The sequence below is a fragment of the Megascapheus bottae genome, chromosome 15 (genome assembly GCF_031878675.1).
Source record: "Megascapheus bottae isolate mThoBot1 chromosome 15, mThoBot2.hap1, whole genome shotgun sequence".
Classification (NCBI taxonomy): domain Eukaryota; kingdom Metazoa; phylum Chordata; class Mammalia; order Rodentia; family Geomyidae; genus Megascapheus; species Megascapheus bottae.
The window spans coordinates 49035140-49062918 of NC_143523.1; the positions used below are offsets into that span (position 1 = coordinate 49035140).

General features: G+C 48.5%; 1 protein-coding gene across 1 annotated transcript in view; it reads right to left on the minus strand.

Annotated features, from left to right (window-relative positions):
• The window catches only part of Dlg5 (discs large MAGUK scaffold protein 5), a 98575-nt gene that overhangs the window by 20917 nt on the left and 49879 nt on the right, over nucleotides 1-27779 (minus strand). Inside the window, exons 4-14 of the mRNA XM_090346663.1 lie at nucleotides 26093-26236; nucleotides 24799-24982; nucleotides 15684-15943; nucleotides 14292-14604; nucleotides 9439-9623; nucleotides 7846-7971; nucleotides 4493-4625; nucleotides 4056-4183; nucleotides 3149-3324; nucleotides 2743-2846; nucleotides 608-700 (exon numbers count right to left, since the gene is read on the minus strand). Coding sequence (XP_090202789.1) covers nucleotides 608-700; nucleotides 2743-2846; nucleotides 3149-3324; nucleotides 4056-4183; nucleotides 4493-4625; nucleotides 7846-7971; nucleotides 9439-9623; nucleotides 14292-14604; nucleotides 15684-15943; nucleotides 24799-24982; nucleotides 26093-26236 — 1846 coding nt within the window. The remainder of the gene's footprint in view (nucleotides 1-607; nucleotides 701-2742; nucleotides 2847-3148; nucleotides 3325-4055; nucleotides 4184-4492; nucleotides 4626-7845; nucleotides 7972-9438; nucleotides 9624-14291; nucleotides 14605-15683; nucleotides 15944-24798; nucleotides 24983-26092; nucleotides 26237-27779) is intronic.

Consider the following 27779-nt stretch of genomic DNA (forward strand, 5'->3'; position numbering starts at 1 on the left):
TATAATAGACACATATATACCCATTAACCAAATTAAATATTTTATCAGATTGTCTTTATCATCAACAGTTCAGGCATGATGAGCCTTGACCCTGCCAAGGGCCATGTGGATATTTATAACATCATTATAAGTCATAGAAAATGATCAATACAGGCAGTCAGGCAGTGGGTAGCAAACAGGAAGCATCCTGAGTCTGTCCTGTCATGTAAAGCCCACAGGCCAGACATTCCCTGCTCCTTGAACCTGTATTAGTATGGCAGAACCCTGGAAAGTTACAAATACCTTGACTTTCACCCCTAACAACTTTAGCCTTTACCTCCTCAAATAAAAGCCAATTTCATATATAACCAAGACTATCACCAGACCAAAAAACCTAAGCGTTACTTAAGACCACACCAGTCTTAAATTATCCAGTTCAAATTCAAATGTGTCCAGTTGTCCCCAACACATCCACATCCTTTTCTTTTTTCAACCAGGATCCCGCCAGACTTCATGTTTGCCCTGCATTCTGTTATCACTATCCTGTTTTCGAGATGCCTGCTGACACCACGACAGGGCTTTGTCCTTCCTCCAGAAGGTGGGTACAGAGTGGGTGTGGGGTCCTTACCTTCAGGAGGGAGAGGGTCAAGGAGTCCTGACAGCTGCGCAGTAGAGATTCACATTCGTTCAGAGACTTGTTGTCCAGTGCAATGCCATTGATCTAGGGCCAAGCAGAGAATCAATCAGGCCCCTGGCAGGGCAGTCTCAGTGGCACTGGCAGGCCCCACCTGCTAACCCATGGTGGACAGCAGGCTCAATTCTATGAGGTGCCAGATCAGGGATTAGCAAAGGAGAGAAAGACCCTCCATAGTAAGGCCCGAATCAAGTGAGGAGCTTCTGAAGCAAATAAAACACAACCCTTAGCATCATCATTCTATCCTTTGGGGACCAGAACACCAAGAAGCCCAGGGAAATTTCCTGCCACACAGTGCCAAGGCTCAGAACTTCCAGCCCCACTCCATCATCTGTGAGGTGGCAGATGAACCCACATGCCTCTGAGGAAGAAGAGAAACTGAGAAGACCACAGCCATAAGATGAAGCACTGCGCAAGGTCACTGAGAATCAGTCTCTCAACGCCTTCTCCTCCCATCTCTACTACATTCCCAAACACAGCTAAACCTTTTCTAAAAGGAAATGAGAAAAAGCCATGGGCCAGCAGCTCACACCCACAATCCTAACTACTCAGGAGGCCTATATCGGAGGGTCCTGGTTTGAAGCCAGCCTGGTCAGGAAAATCCATGAGACTCTTATCTACACATTAGCACACATCTGCCAGAGGGAGGGAGGGAAAGAGGAAGGAAAGAAGGAAGGAAGGAAGGAAGGAAGGAAGGAAGGAAGGAAGGAAGGAAGGAAGGAAAGAAGGAAGGAAGGAAGGACTCAAGTAGATATAAAGTTCTGAATCTCTCCAGGACATACTATTAAAAAGAGAAATGCAATATGGCCAATCCATCTGGGGTTACAACAAAACAAAAATTAAATACAACAAAATGTAGAAATGTAGTTGTTTGGAATATTTCTGGAAGAAAACCCTACATTGCTAACCATGGCTTCTGTCTGGGAATAGGTAAATGGGTCTAGACCCAAAGGAAGCACTGATGCATGCCCATTGTATAACTGGAATTTTGTACATGTGCCAATGAAAGGAGCATGAGATTTTCAATTTCAGAAGGACAGTCTGAAGTCTGCACCGTGCATGCGCTTTGAACTCCTGGCATTTCTAAGTGTTTAGTCACTGAGATATGTGAAATGTCCTGGAAGTGGCCATGCACACATGTGGGCATCACTGAAGGCCTATGTATAATAGCAAACTCTGGAGATACACAAGTCCATCAGGAGGAAGTGCTTTAAACCATACACTGACAGCCCGATATCATGGGGTTGACATATGAATACAGACTTGGAAAAACAACTACACTATAGAATAAGAGCAGTAGGCTGAGAGGCAGCCCAGTGGCAAGACTTGCTTAGCAAGTGTAATATCCTACTTTTGATCCCCAGTACCAAAAAAGAAAAGACAAGAAAGAAAGAAAACTACAGATCCCTATTGTATTTAGAAAATAAGTGCCAGAAATGTACACACAACCAAGCTGACAGAAATCTCTGGGAGCAGGGTTTAGGAGAAAAAGGGACCACTTCCCATGTTCGTTTTGTGTCACTTCATTGTTTTACAAGAAACAGGTCTAATCTTGGTAGAAAAAAAATAAATAATACAATGTTTAGTAAAAACATATTGTTATGCCAGGCACAGTGGTTTGCACCTATAATCCCAGCTACTCAGGAGGCTGAAGCAAGAAGACTGCTAGAGTCCAAGCGTTTGGACTTGGACTTGGTGGAAGCCAACCTAGGCAACCTTGTCTCAAAAATATATAATCCCTCCCCCCACCTTCCCCACTCCAACACACACAAAAGATTTTTTAAAAGATCACATCTTGATGGACTTGTTCCATGTTTTTGAAAACGGTCCTTAACTATACATTCCGGTAAAGCAATAGGTGATACATTCATGTCCACAACAAAAATGAGTCTTCCTCCATGTTTTCTGTGGTCCCCAATTGTCCACAAGACTTACATATTAAGGAAAACCGTTTTTTTTTCATGATTCACATAGCACAATGCCCTAGCGAGATGGATATAAAACCTCTGCTCCTGACTGTCCTCAACGCTCTCACAGGTAGCCTCTGGGTCTCTGTCCCTGGGACTCACCGCAACAATCCTGTCTCCCACGGCAAGGGACCCTTCTTTGGCAGCAGGACTTCCTGGCACCACGGCAGCGGCGAACACTCCATTTTCCAGACTGATGCCGCTGTCTGCAAGTCACAGGAGGGCCCCGGATGACCTGGCCTGGCTGCCCCCATCCCAACTCTATTGACTGACCTTACACAGAGTCCTCAGCCCAGCACCCCACCACCACCCTCACTGAGACTCATCACACCAGGCCAGTTGAGTGGAACACCTGGAAGCTGGACAGCCTCCTACTGGGAGAGCATAGGATGACACTAAAATGGCACCAATACTGCGCCCTGGAAATGACACCCCGGTACTCACGAGTACACATATAGTCCCTCCCTCTCCACCTAAAGGGCACTGGTCACACCAGCAGGTCCACTACCTTTCTGTCCACTGAGGTTAATGTGCAAGGGCGTGACCACCTTCCCCCCAAGGGACTTCCTGCGCCGCACAACCATGTTGATGGCCCCCTCCCCATGGAGAAGAGCCTTAATGGCCTGCTTCTTGTCCTTGTTGATGAGGTCCACGTCGTTGATCCTCAGCAGCCAGTCATTGACCCTGGGGGGGAGGGGTGGGGTGTGACAGCCAGGTCAGTACCTACGTAGACCCTACAGTCCATGGTAAACCCTGCCACTCCCTCGGGGGGTCAAAGGCCAAAGAGAAGTGCAAAGTGCTTTGCTTGCAGATGATGCCTCAGATCCTGGCTTTGTCCATTTAGCAGCTGTGTTGCCCTAGTTCCCTCATCTGTATCATGGGGCAGTAATTGAACCTGCCTCACAGGATCAACAAATTAGCAAATAAAGTGCTTACACCAGAACTCTACTAGCAATAAGACTATGTAAAGTATTATATTTTTCAGTACCAGTACTAAGGCTTGAAGGTCTTGAAGGGCTGGTACTTTAGCACTTGAGCTGTATCTCCACTTGTGGCTTTATAGTAGTTAACTAGATAGAAGAGTCTCATGGACTTTCCTGCCCAGGCTGCCTTTAAACTGAGATTCTTAGCCACCAGCACTTGGCTCTCACCAACTACCACTGAACCCTCTGCCACCCAGAGAAGCAAAAGACAGTACCTGGTACTCAGAGAAAAGCCAGATTCTCAGGTACCCGAGAGGCAATGTTCTCAAAGAGCATCTCAGCTAATCCTGAGACCTTGGTCAGATTCTGTGCATCCCCAGATGTTGGGAGTACACTCCTTTGATTGTCACTTGGCTCTTTGGGGGTCCCCTGGATCTAACTGGAAGGACCCACCTCTCCCCCCCCCAAGGCCTAGGCCCCTTCACCTCTTACCTCAAGCGGCCATCAGCAATGCTTCCTTTGTCCACTTTAGTCACAAATATGCCACAGTCCCCAGGGAAACAAGGCTCATTCACACCCTCTGCCATGTCAAACCCAAGTGCCTTCAGGTCAACGTCCTCCTGTCAAAACAAGAGCATTTGACAATGCAGAGCAGCCATCATTCGTCCCTTCTCACAGAAGCTGCCTTCTGCCCCTCTGGCCACTGCTAAGCCTCTCTATTGGTCTGCCTTGTCCCTGCCCTCTCTTCCCTGTGCCAGAACTAACATGAGACACAGGAAGCCAACCTGGTCGGCTACAGAGCAAGAATACACCTCTGCCCCAGAAATAACACTAATGAAACAGGGGCCCTGCCACAGAGCCAGGCTTCTCCTCTCCACAGTCTTCTCCTGGAAGACAGCATGGAAGTGCACCCACCCAGGGCAGCTTACCGTCTCCCTTTCAAACTCAACCACTTCTGTTTCCCACTCCATGGAATCCGTGTCGATAGCAGAGTCATGGGAGCTATGAGCCATCAGCTGCCGGAATCGGGCCTCCTTTTCCAGCTGAGATTCCATCTGTTCCCTGCAAACAGAGAAAGTATGATTATGGCCCTGTGGGAAACTAAACATCCCATCAAGTCACAACTCCAACCAAAGCAGCCATTCATGAAATGGAAGCAAAGCTCCTTTCCTCTGGCATTCCATACCAGCTTCCCAAAACACCTGGAGGGGCAGACAAAAAGCTACATGGATTATCAGTATATTTTGATAGTTGTTTTTGTTTGTTTGTTTGTTTGGGTTTGTTTTGGTTTTGGTTTATGTGTGGACACACATGTACGTAATTCCAGTCCTAGGGCTTGAAGGTAGGGCCTGGGCATTGTCCCTGAGTTTTTTTGTTCAAGACTAGTAGTCCACCACTTGAGCCACAGCTCCACTTGCCATCTTTTGGTAGTTAATTGGAGATAAGAGTCTCATGGACCTTCCTGCCTAGGCTGGCTTTGAACCTTAATCCTCAGATCTCAGCCTCCTGTCTAGTTATGATTATAAATGAAAGCTATTGGAGCCTAGCTATTATTTCTTTTTCCAGACAGAAATGTTCCCTGAATTTAGCTATAATGAAAAATGAAGTAAAAGAAGTCTTCTTCCTAAGATTTACTATAAGGCAACTGTACCAGAGTCTACACAGCTCTAGCGGGGAGACCCACAGACCTACAAAAACAAGAAACATAGACATATCCCCACTAGCATACAAAGGCACACAGGTAATCCAAACTAGTGATGCAGAGTAGCACGTAATCCACAGCAAAGACAAACACCTTATCTCATGTACAAATTAACTCAACATAGGTCACTGACTTAAAATCTAAGACATAACTATAAAACTTGTAGAAAGAAGCTGGGTGTGGTGGTACATGCTTGTAATTCCAGCACGCAGGAGGCTGAAGCTGAAGGATTTTGAGTGTGAGGCTAGTCTGGGCTACATTGTAAGACCCTGTCTCTAAAGACCAAAGGCTGGGCATGTTGCCTAACATACGCAAAGCTCTGGGTTCCATTCTTAGCACTTACCCAATAACAACAAAAAAAACAACAAACTTTTTTTTTTTTTTTGGTCATTTATGGGACTTAAACTCTAGGCCTAGGCACTGTCTCTGAGCCCATTAGCTCAAAGCTACCACTCTACCCCTTGAACCACAGTGCTACTTCCAATTTTCTAGTGGCTATTTGAAGATAAGAGTCTCACGGACTTTAGTGCCCAGTCTGGCTTTGAGCCTCAATCCCCAGATCTCAGCCTCCTGAGTAGCTAGGATTTCAGGTGTGAGCCACTTATGCCTGAATTTTTTTTTTAATAAGGAAAATACAGGATCATATCTTTGAGCTCTATAGCTGCATTTAAAAAATCCCTAGATATAACATTTTTTTATAAAAATAAGGCTGGAGGGGCTGGGAGTTTGGCCTAGAGGTAGAGAGCTTGCCTAGCATGCACGAAGACCTGGGTTCAATTAGTTGGTACCACATATATAGAAAAAAGCCAGAAGTGGTGCTGAGTTTCAAGTGGTAGAGCCTTGAGAAAAATCCAAGGACAGTGCTCAAGTCCTGAGTTGAAGCCCAGGACTGGCAAAAAAAAAAAAAAAAAAAAAAATCAAGCTGGGAATGGAGGCTTAAGCCTGTAATCCTAGCTATCCAGGAAGCAGAGATCAGATGGATTATAACCAGAGGACAACACTGGGCAAGAACTCAAGACACTACCTTAAATGGGGGCAAGTGCTTTGGAACTGTGACTCAACTAGCTTGACCTAAAAATCTAAAAGACAGTGCCCAGGCCTTGAGTTCAAGCCCCAGTACTGGCACAACACACACACACACACACACACACACACACACACTCACACTCACATGCACACATCAATAAATTGGATTTCATCATCATCAAAATTTAAAAGTTTAGCTTTGAGGAAGATCCAGTTCATCCACAAGCACCTGGTACACATGTGATCTGCTTTTGTTTCTACTCAGGTAGACAGATTCCCAGGTCTGCATCTTTGCCTGAGCCGGGCTCTAGCTGGCCAGTTCAAAAGCTCTACTCAGCTCTAAGGCTTCTTCTCCTGAGACAAAGCGTAAGTCACAACTCACCCAGGCCAGCATGCTGACTGTCTCTCACCAAAGGGGTGCCTATGCTTCCACAGGTGGGCCCCTCTAGTTATAGCAAGACACCAGTCCCCTTTCCATGCCTTCCTGGAGGCTCCAGGCTTTCTCTCAAAAGCAAGTCTATCCTTAACTCCACCACCTGACAGACCCAAAGCCTCCTCCCCTGGGAGAGTCTGACATTTTGCCCCTGAACCTCAAATCTGGTACTGCAGCTCCAGCACTTCTGGGTTCTATTTAATACATGAATCTGTTGGTCTTGGTGACAGGGGCAGGGATGATGCTATCCCTGTGTGAAAGGTATCACTCAATGACTAGACTTGCACACATATACACTGAAGCTTTTTGCTGGCCCTTACCGTCAACCCCTTAGCAACTGTCCCACAGTGGACAAAGGCACTGCTCCTCCACCCAGGATACGGTCCTACACCATGGGACAGCTATGGGGCTCGGCCATAGCTGAGCGTGCTAAACTTCCCTTGCTAAACTGAACTTTGAATTTTTCACCCACTGTCACCAAATGTGGTGCTAGGACATAGGGGGAGGGGCTCAATACCCCAAACCATCTCCCAGATGGACATCTGCAGAACAGGCAGTATGCCCCCCGCCCCCAGTGGAAGTTACAACCACCCTGAACACACACACATGTCTGGACTGACATTATCTGTTTACGGACTCATTTGTGTCTCTTGGTGTACTGTGACCATGGCTAGGGCAGCAACTTGGTCTGTGCCAAGGTTTGTACAATTTCCCTGGTGCCGCTCATGAATCCTTCCTTACTCAGATAGAGCAGACTTGCTTTGTAGAGGAGAAGGGGAGTAAATGGTGGACACAACCTGCATGTCCATCCCAAATAGACTGCCTAGGGGCTGAGACTTTCCTTCCCACATGCCTTGGTGCATGGTGCCTGCCCCGTCTTCACAGGTTTATCAAAGCCTTGGTGCCATCTGCTGTGAATTTCTAGTTAACTGACAATATGGAGACACACATGGACCCACTCTACAGCCCAGAAGTAAGGCAGAGTGCAGGGATGGACAGCAAGCTGTACACACAGGAACAAGCCCCAGCCAATACGCCCAGGGTTGTCCCAGCCTCAGGGAAAGGAGGATGCCATGCTCCTTACCCATACCCACCCCAGGCAGGTGCCCACCCGAGCCTACTTAAGCTCCTTAAGCTCTCGGCTGACATCATTCTTCTGCTTCCGCGTGTCGTCTAGGCTGCGCAGGGCCTCGGCCAGCTCACTCACGGCCCGGTCCCGCTCTCGTCTCAGGTTGTCACACAGGGTCCTGGTAGTGCAGGCAGAGGCAAAGTCGCTGTGAGGGGTAGGGACCAACAGCCTGGCAGCTCCTCTCCCCGGTCTCAAGCCCCTGCTGACATCCCCTCATCCCTATATGGAGGACGTAGTGAACCCACCCAGGCCATTCCCACCACACGACTGGGAGCCACACACCGGTCACCAGGGGTCAGTCTCTAGCATCTGCTCACCCTGCTTCACCCTCAATGTGCCTGGGGTTGAGGCCCCGTTCTGCACATACTCACTACTCTCACACAGACTCTGAGGGGAGTATGGTGGCTCTCCTTTGCAGAGAAGCCCCAGCCCACCCGATGGCCACCTACAGGTCTCAACTACACACATGCAGGGATTGCTAAAGCCAACCTCCCACCAAGCTGGAAGGCCCTTCAGCCAGGACTCAGTCCTCACCCATTCTCTGCAGCCCAAGGCTCTGGGCAGGCATGATGGGCTCTAAGAAGGAAACCCCTGGGCCACCTCAGCAACTCAGAGAGGAAGTGGGGATGTGTGACCTCATCGCACAGGACACCAGGGGGCTATGCTCTGCCACCCCAGAATCAGATGTTGCCAGAGGGCTGGTCCCCAGGGACCACACAGCCCAGGCAGGATCACCCCAGGGAAGACATGAGGAGGGAGAGCCATCTGCAGGGCCTTGCCACCTCCATCTCTTGGCCAATGCTGGTCTCTGCTCTGCACAGCCATAAGGGGTCTTCCAGAATACCCCTGTAACCCACCCATCCCACAACACGTGGTGATCCCAGTTCTGCCCTGGCACTGGAGCACATCCACATACCTTTACTTCCCTTTTGTGGCTCTCTAGTACCTCCCCAGCTTCTCTCCTTACTCCTAGCTAGAGGACCAGGCCACAGGCACACCCCTCTCCTGCCCTGCACACTCCACCCAGCTCCCCTCCTGTTCTCCACCTGAACACGTCCAACTCACCCTTCAAATTCTAGTTCAATGCCAGAGGGACATTTCCTTATACCCAAGTGTCCCCCACATCGCATCACTGAGGCTCTAGATGCCATGTTCATGTGCTATTTCCCCTCTGCCCTGTGGTCCAGGCTGACCCAGATCCTTCTCAGGGATAGCAGGCCTCGCCCAAGGTCTCCATGCCCAAGAGATCTAAAGATCCTGACACACAGTGCCCCTTGAACTTGTGGAGAGAATCCATTTCCAGTGTGCTGCCCTCATCAGAGACCCTCATAATAAAAGGGTTGGCTCTGTGTCGCTTCACAGAAGCCTCATGTGACACAGCACACACATGGGACATCTAGGATGAAGTGATATAGAAAAGGGACACAAGGGAAAACTCTACGGAGACAGGGCTTCAGGGCCAGATGGGTGATGCTCCAAGGTTCCTGCATCTCTCCTTGAGCCAGTGGCAAACAATTTTGACCCTCCCAAGACCTCAGTGCATCCTGGGGAGACACAGCCCATGCCTGCCTGAGGGCACCCATACCGGATGCTGTCGCGCTCCGCCACAATCTTGTCCCTCTCCTGGAAGGCCCAGTCCCGCCTGCACTTGGCCACGTCTGCCTCCTGGAGGGCTTCCTTCAACTCCTGGCACAGAGCCTTGCACTGCTTTTGAAGGACCTCCACCTCCTTGTTGGCTCTCCCAGCATCCATCGTCACTGTTTCTTTGATCTGGGGTCAAAAAGCAAGCAGAAGGGGAGGGGACTGAGCCTTCTGCATCAGAAATGCCCACCTACCAGTGAAAGAGTGAGGCTCTGAGGGGCACAATGGAAAAAAATACTGTGTCCAGGTCAGCATACCCCTTCCTGTACCCAGGCAGTAGGTGAGGGCCCAATGCAGACTCTGTTACCCCACACAAGCCCAGAGTAGAACCACAGCCTTGGCTGGGTGGAATGCCTCCTGTGGAATGCCTTGCGCAAGGCCCCACCCAGCCACTTACCAGGTTTAGGTCTTACACAGAGCCCACTGCATCATTCCAAAGAGCTCTTGTGACAGAGCAATGACTTGAGGCAGTGAAGGGGGCAGGGGCTGGTCAGAACTCAGCTCCTCCATGTCTGCAACGCTGGTGCCACACACACTAATTTGTAAAGATCAAAATATACCACTAGTATTTCTGCTGCTGAGTACGGTGCCATCTCTCAGGTCCTTCACCAAGCAGAAATCTCAAGCACTTATGGCTTGCAGAGCTCTTTAAGATTTCAAGTCAAACTCTTAGAAGCCCTAGGTGGAAGCACCACCGTGCTTGTGTCCTAGAAGATATGGGGGCTCAAAGTTAATATGTCTACTGAACGCACAGCTCCACTCCAGCTTTGTCTTCCACATGAGAAAACTCCCTACCCCAAATGACCTGACTCAGGACACACACAGGACAAAGGAAAAGTTAAGAAAGATCTCTGGGGTTCCCACTGAGCATCCTAGAGGATCAAGGAGACAGTCAAAACTGGGAATCAGCTTATAATCATGTCCCATCTTAAGTGCACAGTCAGAAAGATCTGGGAGACACTGGCCAGAAAGGGTGAGCCCAGAGCAGCACTGGGGCAAGACAGGCTTGGCCTGGACCTCTCCCATCTCAAGATCAGGGCTGATGTTTTCAGTATTTCTCTTGCCTTTATACAGAGTAATATATCTGTTTACTTTGGTATTTTCAACTATATATATATATGTATAAATTAAGGAGTTATTTGTATTAACTCTGTCAAAAATTTATTACAATAAATGTTAACCATCATACTAAAAAAATTCATACTGTACATGATGTTTGACAATACATGGATGTACAGTTGTATTCAAAACACTTTTTTTTGGTCAATCATGGAGCTTGAAGTCTGAGCCCAGAGGCTGTCCCTGAGCTCTTTAGCTCAAGGCTACAGCTCTACCCTTTGAACCACAGTACCACTTCCAATTTGAAGCACTTTTAATACTTGGTTTCCCCAAGGTCTGTCACCTTGATCTGAGTGACAAATCTTCTTGGGGCTGGATGTTAACTACAGGTAAAGGCCAGTGCTGGGACATTTTGTGACACCCACTCTACTCATCTCCAAAATGAATTTGCCCCAGCACAATGTTTCCTAGAAGCTTTAGGAGGAAGTGAGAGGAGGGATAGTGTTTCTTAAAAGGGACAGTGGAACTGAGGAGCTGAGGGGACCCGAGTGATCTCTTTGATCCTTTCATGATGCTGATGACAACTTTAAGATCCCAGAGGTGATACAGTCACAGTCCCACCCTTAGTGGAGAGCTGACTCTACCCAGTGTTTCTCGCTCCCTCCCCTGCTACCTATAATACCAGCTCCACCTCCAGAAGCTCTGCCTAGGACCTCTTCCTGCCATCTCTGGTAGTCCTAGGATCACGGGCTTGGGAAGACAAGTTTCCACAAGACATCTATGTGGCCAGACAAGAAGCCATGACAAAGGCCTGGGGGATACATTCAAGCCCCCAGCAGGGGCAGAGCCCACCCAAGGGTCTCAGAGGAAGAGAGTACACAGTTCACTGAGTACACAGCTCTCAGTCGGGGATATCATCTGCTCCATTTGGGGAGCCTCTCCTGTGGAGCCTTCACCAGGCCAGGCCAGCTGATGGCAGGGAGAATGGCTCTGTAAACTTCTGGGAGCTAGGGGACAACTCTGCCTGACCCTCAAGCTCACGGTGCCACCATCTGCCCCTTCTCTGCCTCAAGCCACTCAAGATAACATAAGAAGTAGAGATGTGATGGAAAGAGGAACACAGAGATGGGGCAAGAAAGAAGGTAGAATCACAAAATCAAGAATCACAAAATGAAGATGTCCTGCAATCAGGGAGCTTGATCAGCTGGACACCAAACAGCTGACTCCTGATGCAACAGTGCCTCTCCATCCACCCCGCCTAGACAGGAAAGCCCTGGCCACAGAATGGCCTCCTCTAGCTGATGGCAAGTGGTTTTGTGCATGGAGCCAGAACTCTATGAGGAGCTGAGGATTCTGCTCTGGAAGCTGCAGAAGTAAGTAGGGGTGGGGATTCTCTTCTGCCTGCTGACTTGGAACAATGCCTGGAAAAGATTCCTGCCTGACAGGTGACTTGACATCTGGCCAACAGTTCCTGCACAGATCAAAACCGAGCTCCAGGCTGAAGGGCATGCCTGGATGCTAGCAGAGTGATGGCTGCTATTCCAGCAGCAAGCTCTGGGCCCAGCCATACTGGATGCTGGATGCCAGTGCCCCAAGGAATTGAGCTCCCAAAGTCCTTGTGTTCCCCACACCTTCCAGTTTGCACAGGTCAGTCTTAACATCTCCATAACTCATCAAGTAGGTTTGCTGCACATATTCAACATTCCAGGACCTTCAGTTTGGTGACTGATTCAGTCATTTTCAAAGTTTTCTTCCTATTACTCTCTTTTTTTTATTGGACCTTTCCCCCAATGAGTAGTAATCTATGACCTAGACGAGAAAGGGAGTCAGAAATACCTAGAACATTTCCCAACTCCTACTACATTGCCTTATTATAAAAAACTACTTTGCATAAAGATGCTTTTATAAATTTCAGCCGCACAGAAATGGAGGGACAAAGGGACATACGCAGCAGTGGTACTCACTAGACACTACATTGAGTGAACCATATAACTGCTGGTGGAGATGGGAGGAAAAAACTAGGAGACAGGGAGGGAAGCAGTGACACTTCCCCAAAAGAAACGTACTCACAATCTGAGTTACATAACTGTACATCACCTTTCTAATAACAAAAATTTTTAAAGCTTTCATCCAAGTTGAACACACAGGAAGCATGATAATGGCCCTAGGTTCAACCCCTAGCACCATGGAACAAAACAAAATGAAATGAAATGTCACCACAGTGGATGCTCCTCTTTGCTTGACTTCCAGTGGTCTGAGCGGTCTTAGCCTGTATGTATGGGATTGCCTACATTTTCCTACAGAAACAGTTTCATATCCTAACAGGACAGTAAAAGACACACTCATCATTCTTACTTTGTATGGGCCAACACTCACTGATCATCTACATTACATCATGAGACTGTAACATCTACCCTGTGAAGCAATATGCATTCATTATCCTTTCCACCTTGCAGATAAGGAAACTGAGACAACAGAAACAAGAAAGGTAAGAGGGCTCCATGACGAAGGAGGCCTCTGTCCCTCACACCTCTGGAAATGCCACCACTGCCTGCACATTGAAGGAACTGTAGGAAGACCAGCCTGGTCACCCACCAGCCATAGGCACTGCCTCAGGCCTGTCACGGGGCGATCTGGCGAGAGCATCCTGTGCACACTGTTCCTGCTCATATGCTTAACCTTTAACACTTGTTTTTTCCACTTTTGAAAGCTGACCAGCACAGAAAATCAGAATCAAGAGGAGTCATCTGGGAGCCAGTAGCTCACACATGTAATCCTAACTATTCAGGAGGCTGAGATCTGAGGCTCACAGTTCGAAGCCAGCTCAGACAGGAAAGTACATGAGACTCATCTCCAATTAAACACCAGAAAAACAGAAGCAGTGCTCTGTGGCTCAAAGTGGTAGACTACTAGCCTTGAGTAAAAAGAGCTCGGGGACAACATCCAGGCCCTGAGTTCTAGCCCCATGACCGACAAAAAAAAAAAAAAAAAAAAGCACAAGTAAAGCACTACCTTGATGGAAAATAAAATCTACTATTAATGGACCCTGGAAACTCTAATCACAGCCTCATACTGGAAGGAAATGTCCATGGCTGTCCATGCCCCAGCAGGACACACGTGGACTTTATGGGGAGGTGGGAGTAAGCAGAGTCCATCCACACTCATCAGTCAGGACAGGAGCAGAATGGCCCAGCCCCAAGGCTACTGAATGACCCAGCTCCCTGAGCCTGGAGGTGAAAGGCCTCCGGCTCAGGCCAGCAGCACAGCCTCCCAGGATGATCCTGAGCATGTCTGATCAGAGGCACACCGCTGTGGGGAAAAAAGTCCCTGGGGGCCTTGTATATGCCCAACAAATGCTCTATCACTGAGCTACATGCCCAGGCTCCTAGGAGTGCTCTTCAGATCCCACAAGGACAGTGGAGCCATGGTTCTGAGAACTTAGGTCTTCATCACGAGGGAGTCTGGCTTGCAGCACAGTCAGTCAATGACTACATTAAACATGGGCTTGGCTATGACCACATCTGGGCATGGTATAATGTTCCTCCCGGACACCCAGGAACACAGCTAGACCTCCCTCCCACCTCTCCCCTGCAGCTAGGGCTGCACCCTGAGCCCGAGCTCGGCTGTGACTGGTTGGTGACTGACAACCCAGCTAGTGCTGAGCCTACAATGAGAAGTTACCCACCCCCAGACCCTCTGCCCTCTGCAGCTGCCCTCCCCTACTGAACAGCCCCCTACCTGCCGCAAGGCCTCCATCTCCTCGCTGGCTGCCTTCTTCTCAGACGTGCTGCTCTTGAGCTTGGACTCGGCCAGCTCCACCTCAGTCTGCAGCTTGTCCAGCTCGGAGATGACCTGGTCGCGCTCGCTCATGATGAGCTTGTACTCGCTGTACACCGCATCGCGTTCCTCCTTATACTTCTCCGACTCCTTGGCAGTTTTCACCTGTGTGGTCCTGAGCTCTGTCAGCTCTGACTGCAGCAGCTCCATCTCCCACTGCAGGTCCTTGTTCTGGGCTGTAGCCTTATTAAGCTCATGGTGGATTGCCTCGAATCTGGGGGAGGAAAGCAGCCAGGATATGGGAGTAAGTGAGAGCCAGGCAGCTGTCGGCCTGCACTGCTACCTCCTGCCAGCTCCACTGTGCTGGACGGTCAAGCATGAAGTTTCGGGTGAGGTCATTCTCTGTACCCCCAAGGGAGAATGGTCACAGAGTACTAGTGCCCTGGGCTTGGAATTTTTCTCAGCCTTTTACAAATGCCAAAAGTTGAACTGAGGACTGCATGCCCTCTGCTCTACTAGAAAATAATAGCAAATTTCTCCCACAGTCAAGCTACATTATTTGGGGAAATAAAAAAGACAAAACAAAAGCAATGCCAAAATCACAGGGCAGGAATAAAAGTGGCCTTAATGATGATTTGTTCTGAGCACCTCATTTCACAGATAGGGAGGACACGGCCTTGCAATGTGGGCTGCAGGCCAAGGTCCTGAGGTTAGCTCAGTCATTCCAGGCCAAGACTTACACATAGGCAGTCCGCCATTCTAGTCTACTATTTCCCAAAGTGTGCCTGCCCACACCAATTCTGATGAGGCTCCATGATAGACCAAACAGCTAGGTTCCTGGTAAAGAGGAGAGGAGAGGGGGTGAGGGAGGGGCGAGGAGGAGGAGACAGTGTATGAGCACAAGCTGGGTGCTACTGGGTTGCACCTATAATCCTAGCTACTCAGGAAGCTGAGATCTAAGAATTTCAATTGGAAACCAGCCCAGTTAGAAAAGTCTGCTAAGGCTCTATCCTCAATTAACCAGCAGGGGGGGAAAAAGCTAGATGAAAGCATGGGTCAAGTGGTAGAACACCAGGTATGAGCAAAAAAGTAGAGCAAAGCATAAAGCCCTGAGTTCAAGCCCTGGTACCAGTACAATAAAAGGGGGAGGGGGAAGGAGGAAGGGAGAGAGGGAAGGAAGGAAGGAAGGAAGGAAGGAAGGAAGGAAGGAAGGAAGGAAGGAAGGAAAGAGAAAGAGCACAAGAACATGAGCTGCTTAGCTATGGCTGGGAGCATGAGCGATAAGGACAGGTTCCCATGGCTCTCAGGCCACTCCTTTGAGCATGAGCAGCCAGTTCTGTCCTCAGCTCCTACCTCCTCAGTGACAGGGCGCACTGGTGCTGGAGCTGGATGGCCGTGTCCCTCTGCTGGGTCAGCATCTCCGTCTGCTTCAGCAGGCGCTGGTTCTCCTCCCCGAGCTGTTCCAGGCGGCTCAGGTCTGAGTTGTGGATGGCGACCTTCTCACTGTACCGCTTCCGCAGGGCGTCATAGTCCTTCTTGACCACCTCCAGCTTGTCCATGGCTGTATCGTACAGCTTGTTCAAGATCTCTGATGACCCGTTGTGCTTTAGTACCTGGAGTCAGGGGGAATCCTGTTTACCAAGGGGCGGGGCAGACCTCGCCCTCTGCTTCTTGATCTGCGGGTGCTGGTGGTGAGCAGGCAAAGGGTCACTCTTGGGCCCTAAGAGGTCACGACATCTGATCTATGCCCTACAGTCACACTTGGCTGGTCTGTACACAGTCATCCTTTCTTAAATACATATTATTATACAGAGAATCCCCAACTGCTACGAAATAAACAAGCAAACAACTGTTCCGTAGAGGAAAGCTCAGGTGGCAGGCCTGATATTTCATCTCCATCCTTCCCAAGGCCTGCTGTGGATCTGATGGCGAATGGCTCTCTATAATGATAAAAACTTTTGCCTAAGTGATGAGCCTGGTCCACAGAACCTAGACTGTACAGTCACTGAACACCCACCTTCTTGTGCCAGCAGTACCTACCTGTATGACCAGCCTGGGTAAAAGCTCAAGCAGCGAAGCCCACTTGGGCCTCCCTGGGGGCTGGCATGTCCTGTGCTGTCACAGTGCATGCTGGAGGCCATGTGGCATCTGCTGGGACTTCACTGGGAGGGGACCCCTGGAAACTTGCACCTGGCTTCCTCTGGACTCTGCCCTCCTGATGTCCCCTCCCCTTTGTTGACTCTGTTTTATGTCCTGTGGTTGTAAATCTTAAACACTCAGTCTTCTCAGTCTACCTGACAAATCAAAGAACTTTAAGGTAGGGGCTAGGAACCCACAAAATGTCTAATATTGTTGCAGGTGCTGGTGAAGCTGGGTGGAACAGAAAGAGAGCTGAGGGCACTCTATGGTCACTTTATCCCAAAAGGAAGATAGAGAGAGGGGCAGAGGGAGAGGGAGAGAGGGAGAGAGGGAGAGAGAGAGAGAGAGAGAGAGAGAGAGAGAGAGAGAGAGAGAGAGAGAGAGAGAGAGAGAGGAGATCAAGTCCAATAACTTCCGAACAAACATTTAAAAAATAAACGAAATTAGATACTGTGCAGGAGAGACTTGTGGGTGGCACAATGGAGGGCTGTGCAGGGGATGACAGTGGGGACTTCACTTGAGTGGGGATGCAGTCAAAGCAGAGCCCTGCACACTGAGGGCAGTGGGGAGGGTGCGGCAGTGGGGAGGGCATAGGCAAAGGCCTCAAGCAGCACCACCAGGTGAGCGCTTGGAAACAGCAAGAAAAGTGAGGGCAGAGAAGCTGCAGCTGGTGCTCAAAGGCGAGGCATGAGAAGGGGACACGGCTTCCAGGCTCAGGGGGAAGGCGCTTTCTAAGTGACATGTGAAGTGAGAGTATCTGACTCTAAATTAGCAGAGCTAAGGTTAGCTTGGAATGGTACTGTTCAAGCTGGGGTGGGAGGCCAAGAAGATAGGTAAAGCATCTGCCAGTGGCCTGCAGGGGCCGAGCCCCCCCACCCGGGGGGGGACGACTGAGCACTCTGAGTCACTGCTTCTGTGGTTTCAGTTTCCTTATTTCTCAAATGACAGGACAGAACCGGAAAGGCTGGCTTAGGTCCGGCAGCTCCAGCAGCTCCTACCTCCTGGCCACCAGCTGGCTCACTGTGCAGGCCCCGACTTATCACAAGATCACTGCAGCCCAGAGAACCACAACCTGGGACTGTGGACTGGTCCCTCTGAGGGGGTGTCAGCCGCGCACACACACAACACAAAGAGCACCTGACTGGGGGGAAAAAGAACTGCAAAAAGGTAAACTCGTTCCCCAGACACTCCACACTTCCAGGAAGCAAGGCCATTTTACACAGCAGGTCCTCTTCCTTTCTCTCTTTCTTTCTCCTTCTCTCTCTCCCACTCTTTCCCTCTTCCTCCTCTCTCTGTGATGGCATAGAAGCCTGACCTCAGGGCCTGCTGTCACTCGGCTTTCTTGCTCATCTGTTGCTCTATCACTTGAGCCACAGCTTCACTTTCAGCTTTTTGGTGGTTAACTGGAGATAAGTCTCATAGAGTGGTACTGGCTTTGAACCTTGCCTGGCACTGATTTTCTGTTTACTAAACTCTTCCTTTCAAAGGAAATCTTAGAAGGACACCAAAGACAAAAGTCATTGTAAAAAGCTATATAGGTAGGTTCGTTGGGCACTTGTTTAATATAAATGCTTCACTATAGAAGTGGAATGGATACTCAGATACAGCAAGAAGCCCAACGAGCTGAGCCCTGCACTGTCATTTAAAATCTTCCTTTAACATTAAGAAAATAAAACAAAATCTTCTCATCACCTCTCAAAATACTATCAAAGAAATAAAACACTAGAGGTTGTTCAAGCCCACAGTGCACCCTTCTTGCCTGAGCGGCCCCTCTTCTCATCTCAACCAAGGGCTGGCCAAGGCCCTGCACTTCTGGCCAACACCTGGCACAGCGGCCTCGCCATATAGTGTAAATCTCCTACTGCCTTCATGGCATCTGAGCTGCTTTTGAGATTCAGTCCAGTGGGTGCCAGAAGCATTTTACCAAATGTACAAGGCACACTCTTTTCTCTGACGCAGGAACATGTATTCTGCCGCCATTGTTTTGAAAACAGAAATAACACAACCACGCACATGGTTGTCCTTCACTTCTCCCACATGTGACGATTTCTCTGCCTATCTAAAGGAGGTGTGGGGCCAAACCTTGGAATATGGATTTTTACTCACACTTAGGAGACACATCAAATTACTCCCTCAAGGGGCTCTGCCAACAGCTGCCATTGGAATTCGGAGTGACAGCCACCAACATTGCACATTCACTTATTTCTTTAATTTTTATTTATGGCAAACTATAATATGTTTTGCCCTTCCTGCCATGCTAAGCATCTGAGTACACAATTCTGTAGTTTTATAAATGTGCACAAGACTGGGCAAGTAATCACCACAACACTGTCCCTCTTGCAAAACTGAACTGGTATCCATTAAACAACTCTGCATTCCCCTCTTCCCAGCCCCCACAGTGAATCTATTCTATCTCTAGAAAGAGAATCACATGGTATTTGGGTTTTTTTAGCATAATATCCTCAATATCACTTCAGATCACTGACTACTGAAAAGCCTGGGCAACCTGGGGATACAGAACAAAGCCACTATGATCACTAGCAAGTGTTCAGCAAGGTGATGGCCTTGGGTATGAGTGGACAGCCAGAGGCTCTCCCACAATAGTTCTGCCTTCCCAGCTTTGTTAAGAAATAAAATCATTTTCAAAGTGGCCTTGATGAAGGAACAGAAACCTGGCTTAGGAATAGCTTAGCAGAGGCTGCCATTTCCAGTCCACAATAAAATCTGAGTGCCTTGACCTTGAAGAGTTTAGATCCAGGTCCACATGATAATCCAGGAGCAATTAGAGCCAATGCATCATAAATTCCTGTGAGACAGGACAGGAAAAAATCCCCAAAACAACCCTGGATCCTTTGGGATGCTCAACACAGCTCTGATAATGAGGTAGGATCTTAGGGTTAGAAGAGACAAATGATAAGGAGAAAGGGAGTGGGGGAGAGGGAGAGGAAGAGGGAGAGGGAGCAACAGAGACAGAGATTAAGCCCTGTTCTGTTTCCACCATTAATTACTGCCACAGCTCAGTCTCTTCCACAGGTAAAAACTCTGCCAAACACCACCTTCCCGAGTCCTGCCCTCTGGCTCGCACTCTAGCCATGAAGGCTTGGAGGGTCATTCTTCATCCACAGGACAGCATGCAGACATTGAACAGGCTCATAGGCCTCAAACATTTTTCAGCCTCTCTCATAAGAGGGCTTTGAATATGGTCTGTACTATGTCACTGACAGTCTTGGGAGAAATATGGGAGAACTGTGGCCACATTAATGCCAAAGAATGATCCTATCTGCTTTTCTTGTCAGCAATGGAAAACTATGTTCTCAGTAGAGTCCCACATGCACACGTACACACAAACACACAGAGTTGCATTCAAATGTCTAGCTTCCTAGCTAAGGCTAATGGAACACAGAATATTTAGGATACCTAGGGGGAGTTGACTTTCATAAATTACAACAGAAAAAAAAGTACATTTTAAAGACAGGGGACGGGGCCACGAGTTTGGCCTAGTGGTAGAGTGCTTACTCGGCATGCATGAAGACCAGGGTTCGATTCCTCTGTACCACATACACAGAAAAAAAACTGGAAGTGGTCCTGTGGCACAAGTGGTAGAGTGCTAGCCTTGAGAAAACCAAAGGACAGTGCTCAGGCCCTGAGTTCAAGCCCTAGGCCTGGACAGAAAAAAAAAAGAAAAGAAAAAGACAGGGGACAAGACAGGGAAGAAAGAGGAAATACTCTTAGAACTTAAAATGTACATTGCTGCCTGACACGGTGGCTCATACCTGTAATCCTAGCTACTCAGGAGGCTGAGATCCAAGGGTCACGATTCAAAGCCAGCCCAGGCACTAAAGTCCATGAGAGTCTTATCTCCAATTAACCAAAAGAAAACTGCTGTGGTTCAAGGGTTAGGGCAGTAACCTTGAGCTGTGCCAAGAGTTAACAGAAAATGGAAGGAGACCCACAACACACTGTAGATTTAAAAAATAAAGAACTTTTAAAAGGAAAGTTCCAGGAAATAAAACAGAACCTTTTGTTTATATTAAGCATAACACAAAAGAAGTCTGGGTGGATATATGCCTTGTGGCTTCCACAAAGGCTGTTGGTCATTTCTTCTAATTAAGATTGGACTATAGGGAGAGCCAGTGGCTCCATTACTGCTTTAAGTTTTTGTTTTTCCTTTTGCAGCCAAAGAATATGTATTATTTTAATAAAGAAAATATGGTACAAAAACATCCTCCGCTTTGCTTCCCCAACTAAGACTTGTCGGTCTCTACCCAGGACCCCGCAGGAATCCAACATGGCACTGAGACCTTCGACCAACACAGTACTAGAGTTAGGCTATGGCCCTCAGGCCCTGTGCCCTGCACACAAACGCACACAGGACAAAGCACCTGTCCACTGCTCTCAAGTGGTAGATGGATCCAGGCCCAAGCCCAGGGCTACCCTTCCTCCCACAGCAGTCTCATTTCCTCTGAGATAAACCATGCAGAGGACTAAGAGGCCCCACAAATCCTTCCAGCAAACACACAAGTCAAACAAGTGAGTGCCATTTACCCTCCAAGGGCCTCTTCAAATTTACAAGGCGTGGGAGGAACCAGGCAACCAAACCAGCCTTGTCCAGCCAGGCAGTCCTCTGCCCTCAGGCCCAGAGGGGAAGGAGACTATGGCCATTCCATGTCTCTGGAGAGCTATGATCAGCCCATCACCTGGGTATCTCATGGGAAATCACCTACCCCTGACCTGGTAAAAGAGGATGGCCAGAGGAGCAGGGAGCCTGACAGCTCACAGACCCTACCTAGCTCTCCCTGCACTCCTCTCCTAGAGGGATCCCTGCGGGGACTTGGTAAAGAACAGGAGCCTTGAAGAACTAAGCTGGGGAACCACAATAACCAGGACTAATCTGGATCCCACCCACGTAACTCCTGACATCAAGGGCCAAAGCCATAGGGGAAAAAAGGGAACAAGGAGGGGAGAAAAGGGAGGGGGAAATGTTCCCATCTCGTTTGGGAGAGGGACACAAATAGGGAAGGGAAAGACATGGGAAGGGAACAGTAAGGAATCATTACACTGAGTGCTTGAATGTTTGAAAAAGCCAAGTTAGGCTTCAGAAAACCAGAGAATTAAGCCTTGGAAATTTTTGTTTTTCATCACAAGCTGAAATTTTAAATCTTACCCTTTTTTATTTATTTATATTTTTTGGTCTGAGTCATGAGTTACATACCGCACAATGTGCGGTATGTAACTTTTAAAGCATGCAATTCGGGGAGTTATGGCGTGTACAAAAGGATCTAAATTCACAAGGTTGTGCAACACTACCACTATCTAATTCCAGAAGATTCTCGTGACACTGTTTTTCTCACTGGGGTTTCTATTTTACATCACCACCAGCATTGTATGAGGGTTCCATAAAGAAACCTGCCCCCACTGCAGTCACCACTATCCCTTTAGCCCAAGACTATCATAAATGGGGGACATCCTTGTTTTAAGCCCTTCCTATACCCAGAAGCATAATGCATGCTACTTTGGGACCTGTTTCTTTCATTTGTAGTTTAGCTCTAGAACATTCACCAGAGGCTCATGTGCTCAAGGATTGGTTTCTAGCTCAGGCACCATCGGAAGATAGCCCTCCTTCTCTCTCTTCTCTCCAGCTACCATGAGGTGAGCAGTTTTTCTATGTTCTCCCACAGTGATCTGCTGTCACACCACAAGCCCAGATGCCAGGAGCCCCCCCAAATCAGTCACTGAACACTCTAAACAGGAACCAACATTTATCCTCCCTCCTTATCAGTTGATGATGTCAGGCATTTGTTCACCTAGTGGAAGGCAAAGGCACTTGCCATGTTTTTTCTGCTGCATCACTCCACTAAAGGAGAAAGCCATGATTCACCTAATCATTCATGGGGCAGCTTGGTGCTGGTGGTTCACACCTGTAAATCCTAACTACCCAGGAGGCTACCCAGGAGGTCTAAGGTTTAAAGTCAGCCCTGGATGGGAAAAATCTGACTCTTAGAATTAACTACCAAAAGCAGCAGTGGAGATGTAGTTCAAATAGTAGAGTGGTAGCCTTGAGAGAAAAAGCTGAGCCAAGACCCAGGCCCTTAGTGCAAGTTCCTCTAGCAATAGATGGACACACATGCATATGCATGCGTACGAGCATGCATGCACGCACGCACGCGCACACACACACACACACACACACACACACACACACAAAATGAGAAGACACATCTCTTCTTTGAAATCCCACCAGAGATGCAAGGATGAATCAAACCATGAGGATCAGACAAATCTAATCTGTGGGACACCCCACAAAGCAGCTGGTCTATGGGCTTCAAAAGCATCAAGGACATGAATGACAAAGAAGACCTAAGGAACTATTCCTAACTAAAGAAGACCAAAGGAGACATGATAGCTCATGCCATGCTTTACTCTGAACTAACAGAATATAGTCTTGAGATTGGCAAAGCTCTGTGGGGTGGGATGATCAGATAGGGATGACACTAATGTTTGCATTTCTTCTGTACACAACACCCTGGTTTCTAAAAATACACAAACATAATTGAGGGGGTGGTAAGGCATAAAGCTGGCAAATTAGGCTTGAAGGGTATTAACAGTGATAAGACTGCATACTTGCAAATGTTCTGTAGGTTGTTCGGTTTTAAAAAGTTTTTCAGCCTGGATCAGTGGCCCATGCCTGTAATCCTTGCTACTCAGGAGGCTGAAATCTGAGGATCAAGGTTCAAAGCCAGCCCAGGCACAAAAGGACCTGAAACTCTTATCTCCAATTAACCTCTAGAAAATGGGGAGTGGGGCTTGGCTCAGGGGTAGGGCGGTAAATCTTGAGCTAAAGAGCTCAGTGGGACAGCGCCCAGGCCTTGTTCAAGCCCCATAACCCACCAAAAAAAAAAAAAAAAAAAAACGGAAATTTTTCATAGCCAAGTACTGGAGGCTCACACATGTAACCCTAGCTACTCACATCTGAGGATCAGACAGAAAAGTCCATGAGACTTTTTTTTCTTTTTTTGGTGCCAGTCCTGAGGCTTGAACTCAGGGTCTGAGCACTGTTCTTGGGCTTTCTCAAGGCTAGAGCTCTACTATTTGAGCCACAGTACCACTTCTGGCTTTTTCTATGTATGTGGTACCGAGGAATTGAGCCCAGACCTTTGTGCACGTTAGGCAAGCACTCTACCACTAAGCCAAATTCCCCACCCCAAGTCCAGAAGACTCTTATTTCTAATTAATCACCCAAAAAAAGCCAGAAGTGGCAAAAAGTGGCTGTTCTCAGGAACAGTGCTTGGGACCTGAGTTCAAGCCACAGGACACACACACACACACACACACACACACACACACACACACACGGATATTCAATTTAAATAAAAACAAAGCAATAGGGATAACACTATGCTGATGCTGGCATGCCAGCTTTAATAGTACCTCCAAGGCTCTGCTTTTACTCAAAGACAAAATGCTCTGCTGGGGCCTGTATTTTCCTTAGACTATACCTCAGAGCTTAAAAAAACTTTGTCCCTTCCAACCCCAAATCTCCCAGCATCCACAGACAAAGCACCTGTTGTGAGCCATCCCCACAACCCTCTGTAGCCAGAACAGTTCTGACTGGGAGCTACAAAGAAAACAATGTGTCCAGGGTCACACACAGCAGCCAGTGCTCCGGCAAGCCACCCACCACTCATGCCTCTAGCTAGATTAGGCCACTATCTTGGGACCAGGAAGCACTAAGAGCCATAGGCCACACCTATTCACAAAACCGTAACAGAATATTGCTCCCGTTCATATTGATACAGCGCGCTAACATTTCCAAGTTCCTTTCCCTCCTTATTTATTTAAATTATCTTCAGTTATATAAATGAGTCTCAATTCAACAAGGTTCTGAGTACAATGCATCTTAAGAGATCGATATCAACCCACCATCATACTCTCCCATCTCTCCCAGCACCCTCAAGTTCTATGGCTCCATTTGCACATAGGCACAAGGACTCTAATTGACTGCATTTGCTTGCTCTTCCTCTTTCCACTTCCTTTCTAGTGAATCTCACAAGATCCACCACAGAAGAATGAGGTCTAGGCGCTCACACCTCCCGCCTCAGTCAAACCCCTCTGCCACTCTCCACACAGTGGACCATCACTGACCCACTCCTGGATGCCCCTGTGATAGTGGTGATGGCGTGTAATGTGTGTGAAGCTGGGATAACCCCATCTCCAGGAGAAAATGGGCTGAGCCCCTTGCTCTCCAATATCCTCATGTCATTCATGGGCAGCCATTCAGAAATACCTGCTTCAAAGATCACGTGGGCAGCCCCTGGCATCCCGGCCCTACCTGCTGCTGCTGGGCCCGGAGATCGCCAATCTCCTTCTGGTCCTCCTCGTGGAGCCGCTTCATGTCCTCCCAGGACTGCTGCAGCAGGTTCCGCTCTCGCAGGAGCTGCCCATTCTCCCGCCTCAGCATGTCCACGTCGTCCTTCAGCTGAGTCTGGTCACTCAGGAGCCGGCTGTGGAGTGTGCTAAAAGCCCCCCACAAATGCACACTGTCAGCACGGCTGGCTTCACATCCCATCTCTACCACGAAGCCTCACCAACCCCTCAGGCCCAACATCACCAACAAAGACCCAGACAGGAGTCCACAGCAGCCAGGCCAGCGGCACTCTGAAGAAACCCAAAATCAGCCAAAGGCCAAATTCCAAAAATTCTCAAGCCACTTTTCTATTTGGTGATACTGGGGTTTGAACTCAAGAGCCTCACGTTTGTTGGTTAGGCAATATATTGCCGATCCACACCACTGGCCCATTTTTGCATTTGTTAACTTAAGATAGGATCTCAAGCTTTGACAGTGCATATGCTTGAGCTGCTATCTGCCTACTTCATGCTTCCCTTGATAGCTGGGATCATAGGCACATACCACCAAGCCCAGTTTCTTCTGTCCAGATGGATTTTTCTTCTTTCCTGTCTACGCTGACTTGGAATCTTGATCCTACCAATTAGCTAGGATTACAGGTACAAGCCACAGCTCATACCTGGTTTCAAAGCACTTGTTAAAACCTTGAGGGGCTAGGAGTTCAGCCTAATGGTAGAATGCTTGCCTAGCATGCACTAAGACCCAGGTTCAATTCCTTGGTACCACATACATAGAAAGAAGCTGGAAGTGGTGCTGATACCTTGACACTGAAAGAGGTAGAAGTATCTCCCAAGGCACAGAGATAAGCCCTCACCTGGTAACGGCCTGGTTCCTCCAAGTATTGGGGCCTAGGCAAATATCAGCAAGTGGGTAAAGACTGTCTAAGGGGAATGGGGAGACAGTTTATCTACCTATGCCACAGAAACAAGCTGCAGCAGAGGCCCTAGACAGAGGACCAGCTCAGGCAGACCTGAGTTCCTGCCTTGTGTTTTAAATCACTTTTCTACATATGGGCTTTGGAAGCTGAGTTTTAAATCACTTTTCTACATATGGACTTTAGGAAAACTGAGGCCTGAGGGCAGGATTCTTCCAATAGCTGCTTGCTGTTGGAAGGCATAGGCAGGACTAGAACCTAAAGCCTCTGGCTTGACCAAAGATGAAGGGCAGACGTGAACTATTTTGTGGGTACCAGGGCTGCTGGCAAAGCAGGCACACTCACTGATAGAAGTCCGTCTCCTTGGCCACCTCCTCACACCTCTTCAAGGCATTGGTGTGCTGGTTCTGCAGACTCTGCAGATCAGACATGGCCCGCACACACTGGATTTTCAGCCTCTCGTAGTCAGGATTTAGCCTGTGGTAGGGCCTGGCCCAAAGAGCAAAACACCCCCATAAACACAAACCCCAAGGTTTGCACTGACCAAGGACTATATCCTGGATGTCCCCAGGGCCATGACTCCTACATACCACAGACACCTGGTACTTGTTAAAATTTGGCTATCCTGGCCTCCCTCAAGCAACAGGGGCAGGATCCCTCTGATGAAGGAAGCCTTGCTGCCTGAGGCCCCTTGCCTGGGACTAACAGTGTTGAGCAGGGGATCAACTTGAGCTCCCAGGAGTATGTTCCATCAGCCCAGATCCACTGGAAACCTGTCTTCAGAACACTGATTCTCAATCTTGAGTACACATTAGAATGCTAATTCCTTACTGATTATGTTAATCAGTAAGGAATAGGGGTGGAGAGGGTTCTGAGACCCAAACATGAGGGTTTGTTTTTTGGGTTTTTTTTCCCCCAAGTACTTTGCTTTGGCAGTGATGACTGCTGAGCAAGTGCACTACAGAGACACAGGTCTAAACTAGGAGTGCTTGATAAACTCCACAGGTTACGAATGGCCAAGAACAGTGGGGACCCCCTCCCCGACCTACAGCATTGTTAACTTCCAGGAATTTGTCAGACATGCAAGTGCCCAGGCTGGGACACAGCCCCCCAGAATCAGGTGACCTAAAGTGGGGAAGGATAACTGCTCCCCCACCCCCCGTGCTCCTACAAGAGTGCTGGACGATTCTCATGCAGACTTAAGTATGGGAGTCCCCTTCTCTACAGAAAGGGTCAGAAACTTTTTTTGCGGCGAGTGGGGGGGAGTCAAGGGCTAGTTAGCAAATACTTGGAGCTTTATAAACTACACAATTTCAGTTGTATTTTGACTGTGCCTTGGTCACATAAGACGCAGCCTTAGACCGCACGTAATGAGGAACATGGCAGGCTAGTGTGCCGGCTCACGTGCTCACACATTCATGTTCACGCACATCCTGCCTTGGTGTCATCTAAAGGGTCTGTCCTCATAGGGTTGGCCTCAGGAGTCAGGCGTTATCCTAAAGGAACAGACGCAAAATACACCAACTCTTAATGTTCCCAAATCCAAAGATTTGAATGAGGTCTCTTCACCAGACCCCTACCAGTGTGGGAACTAAAGGAATAACTGCTCAGTGTCCCTCTCCCTCCTGCAGGAAGGCCAGTGGATGAAGCAGGTGCACAGCCACTCTCCCTGCCCCACCCCATGACCCTAGTATCTACCTCTAAAACCAATAAATGGAGCAATGATTTTCTTCAAAACAAGGGCACTGGGTAGATTGCCCCTTCCTAAGAACACACATGGCCGAGAACAGTTAATGTGCTTATGGACCACAGAAAGCCCCTCTCAACAGTGAGGCAGACTGGGATCGTCTTGGGAGACAATGGCAGATGTGTACACAGGACTAGGAATGGGATGTGGCAGACAGAGGAACCCGGGGAGGCCCAGACTGAGGGAAGAGATGAGCCCAAGGCCATCTACCCATCCGGTGAGAAGCACCAAAGTAGGAACAGCTGCTGCCAAGACCACCCACCCATCACCTGCAAGGCTAGGAAG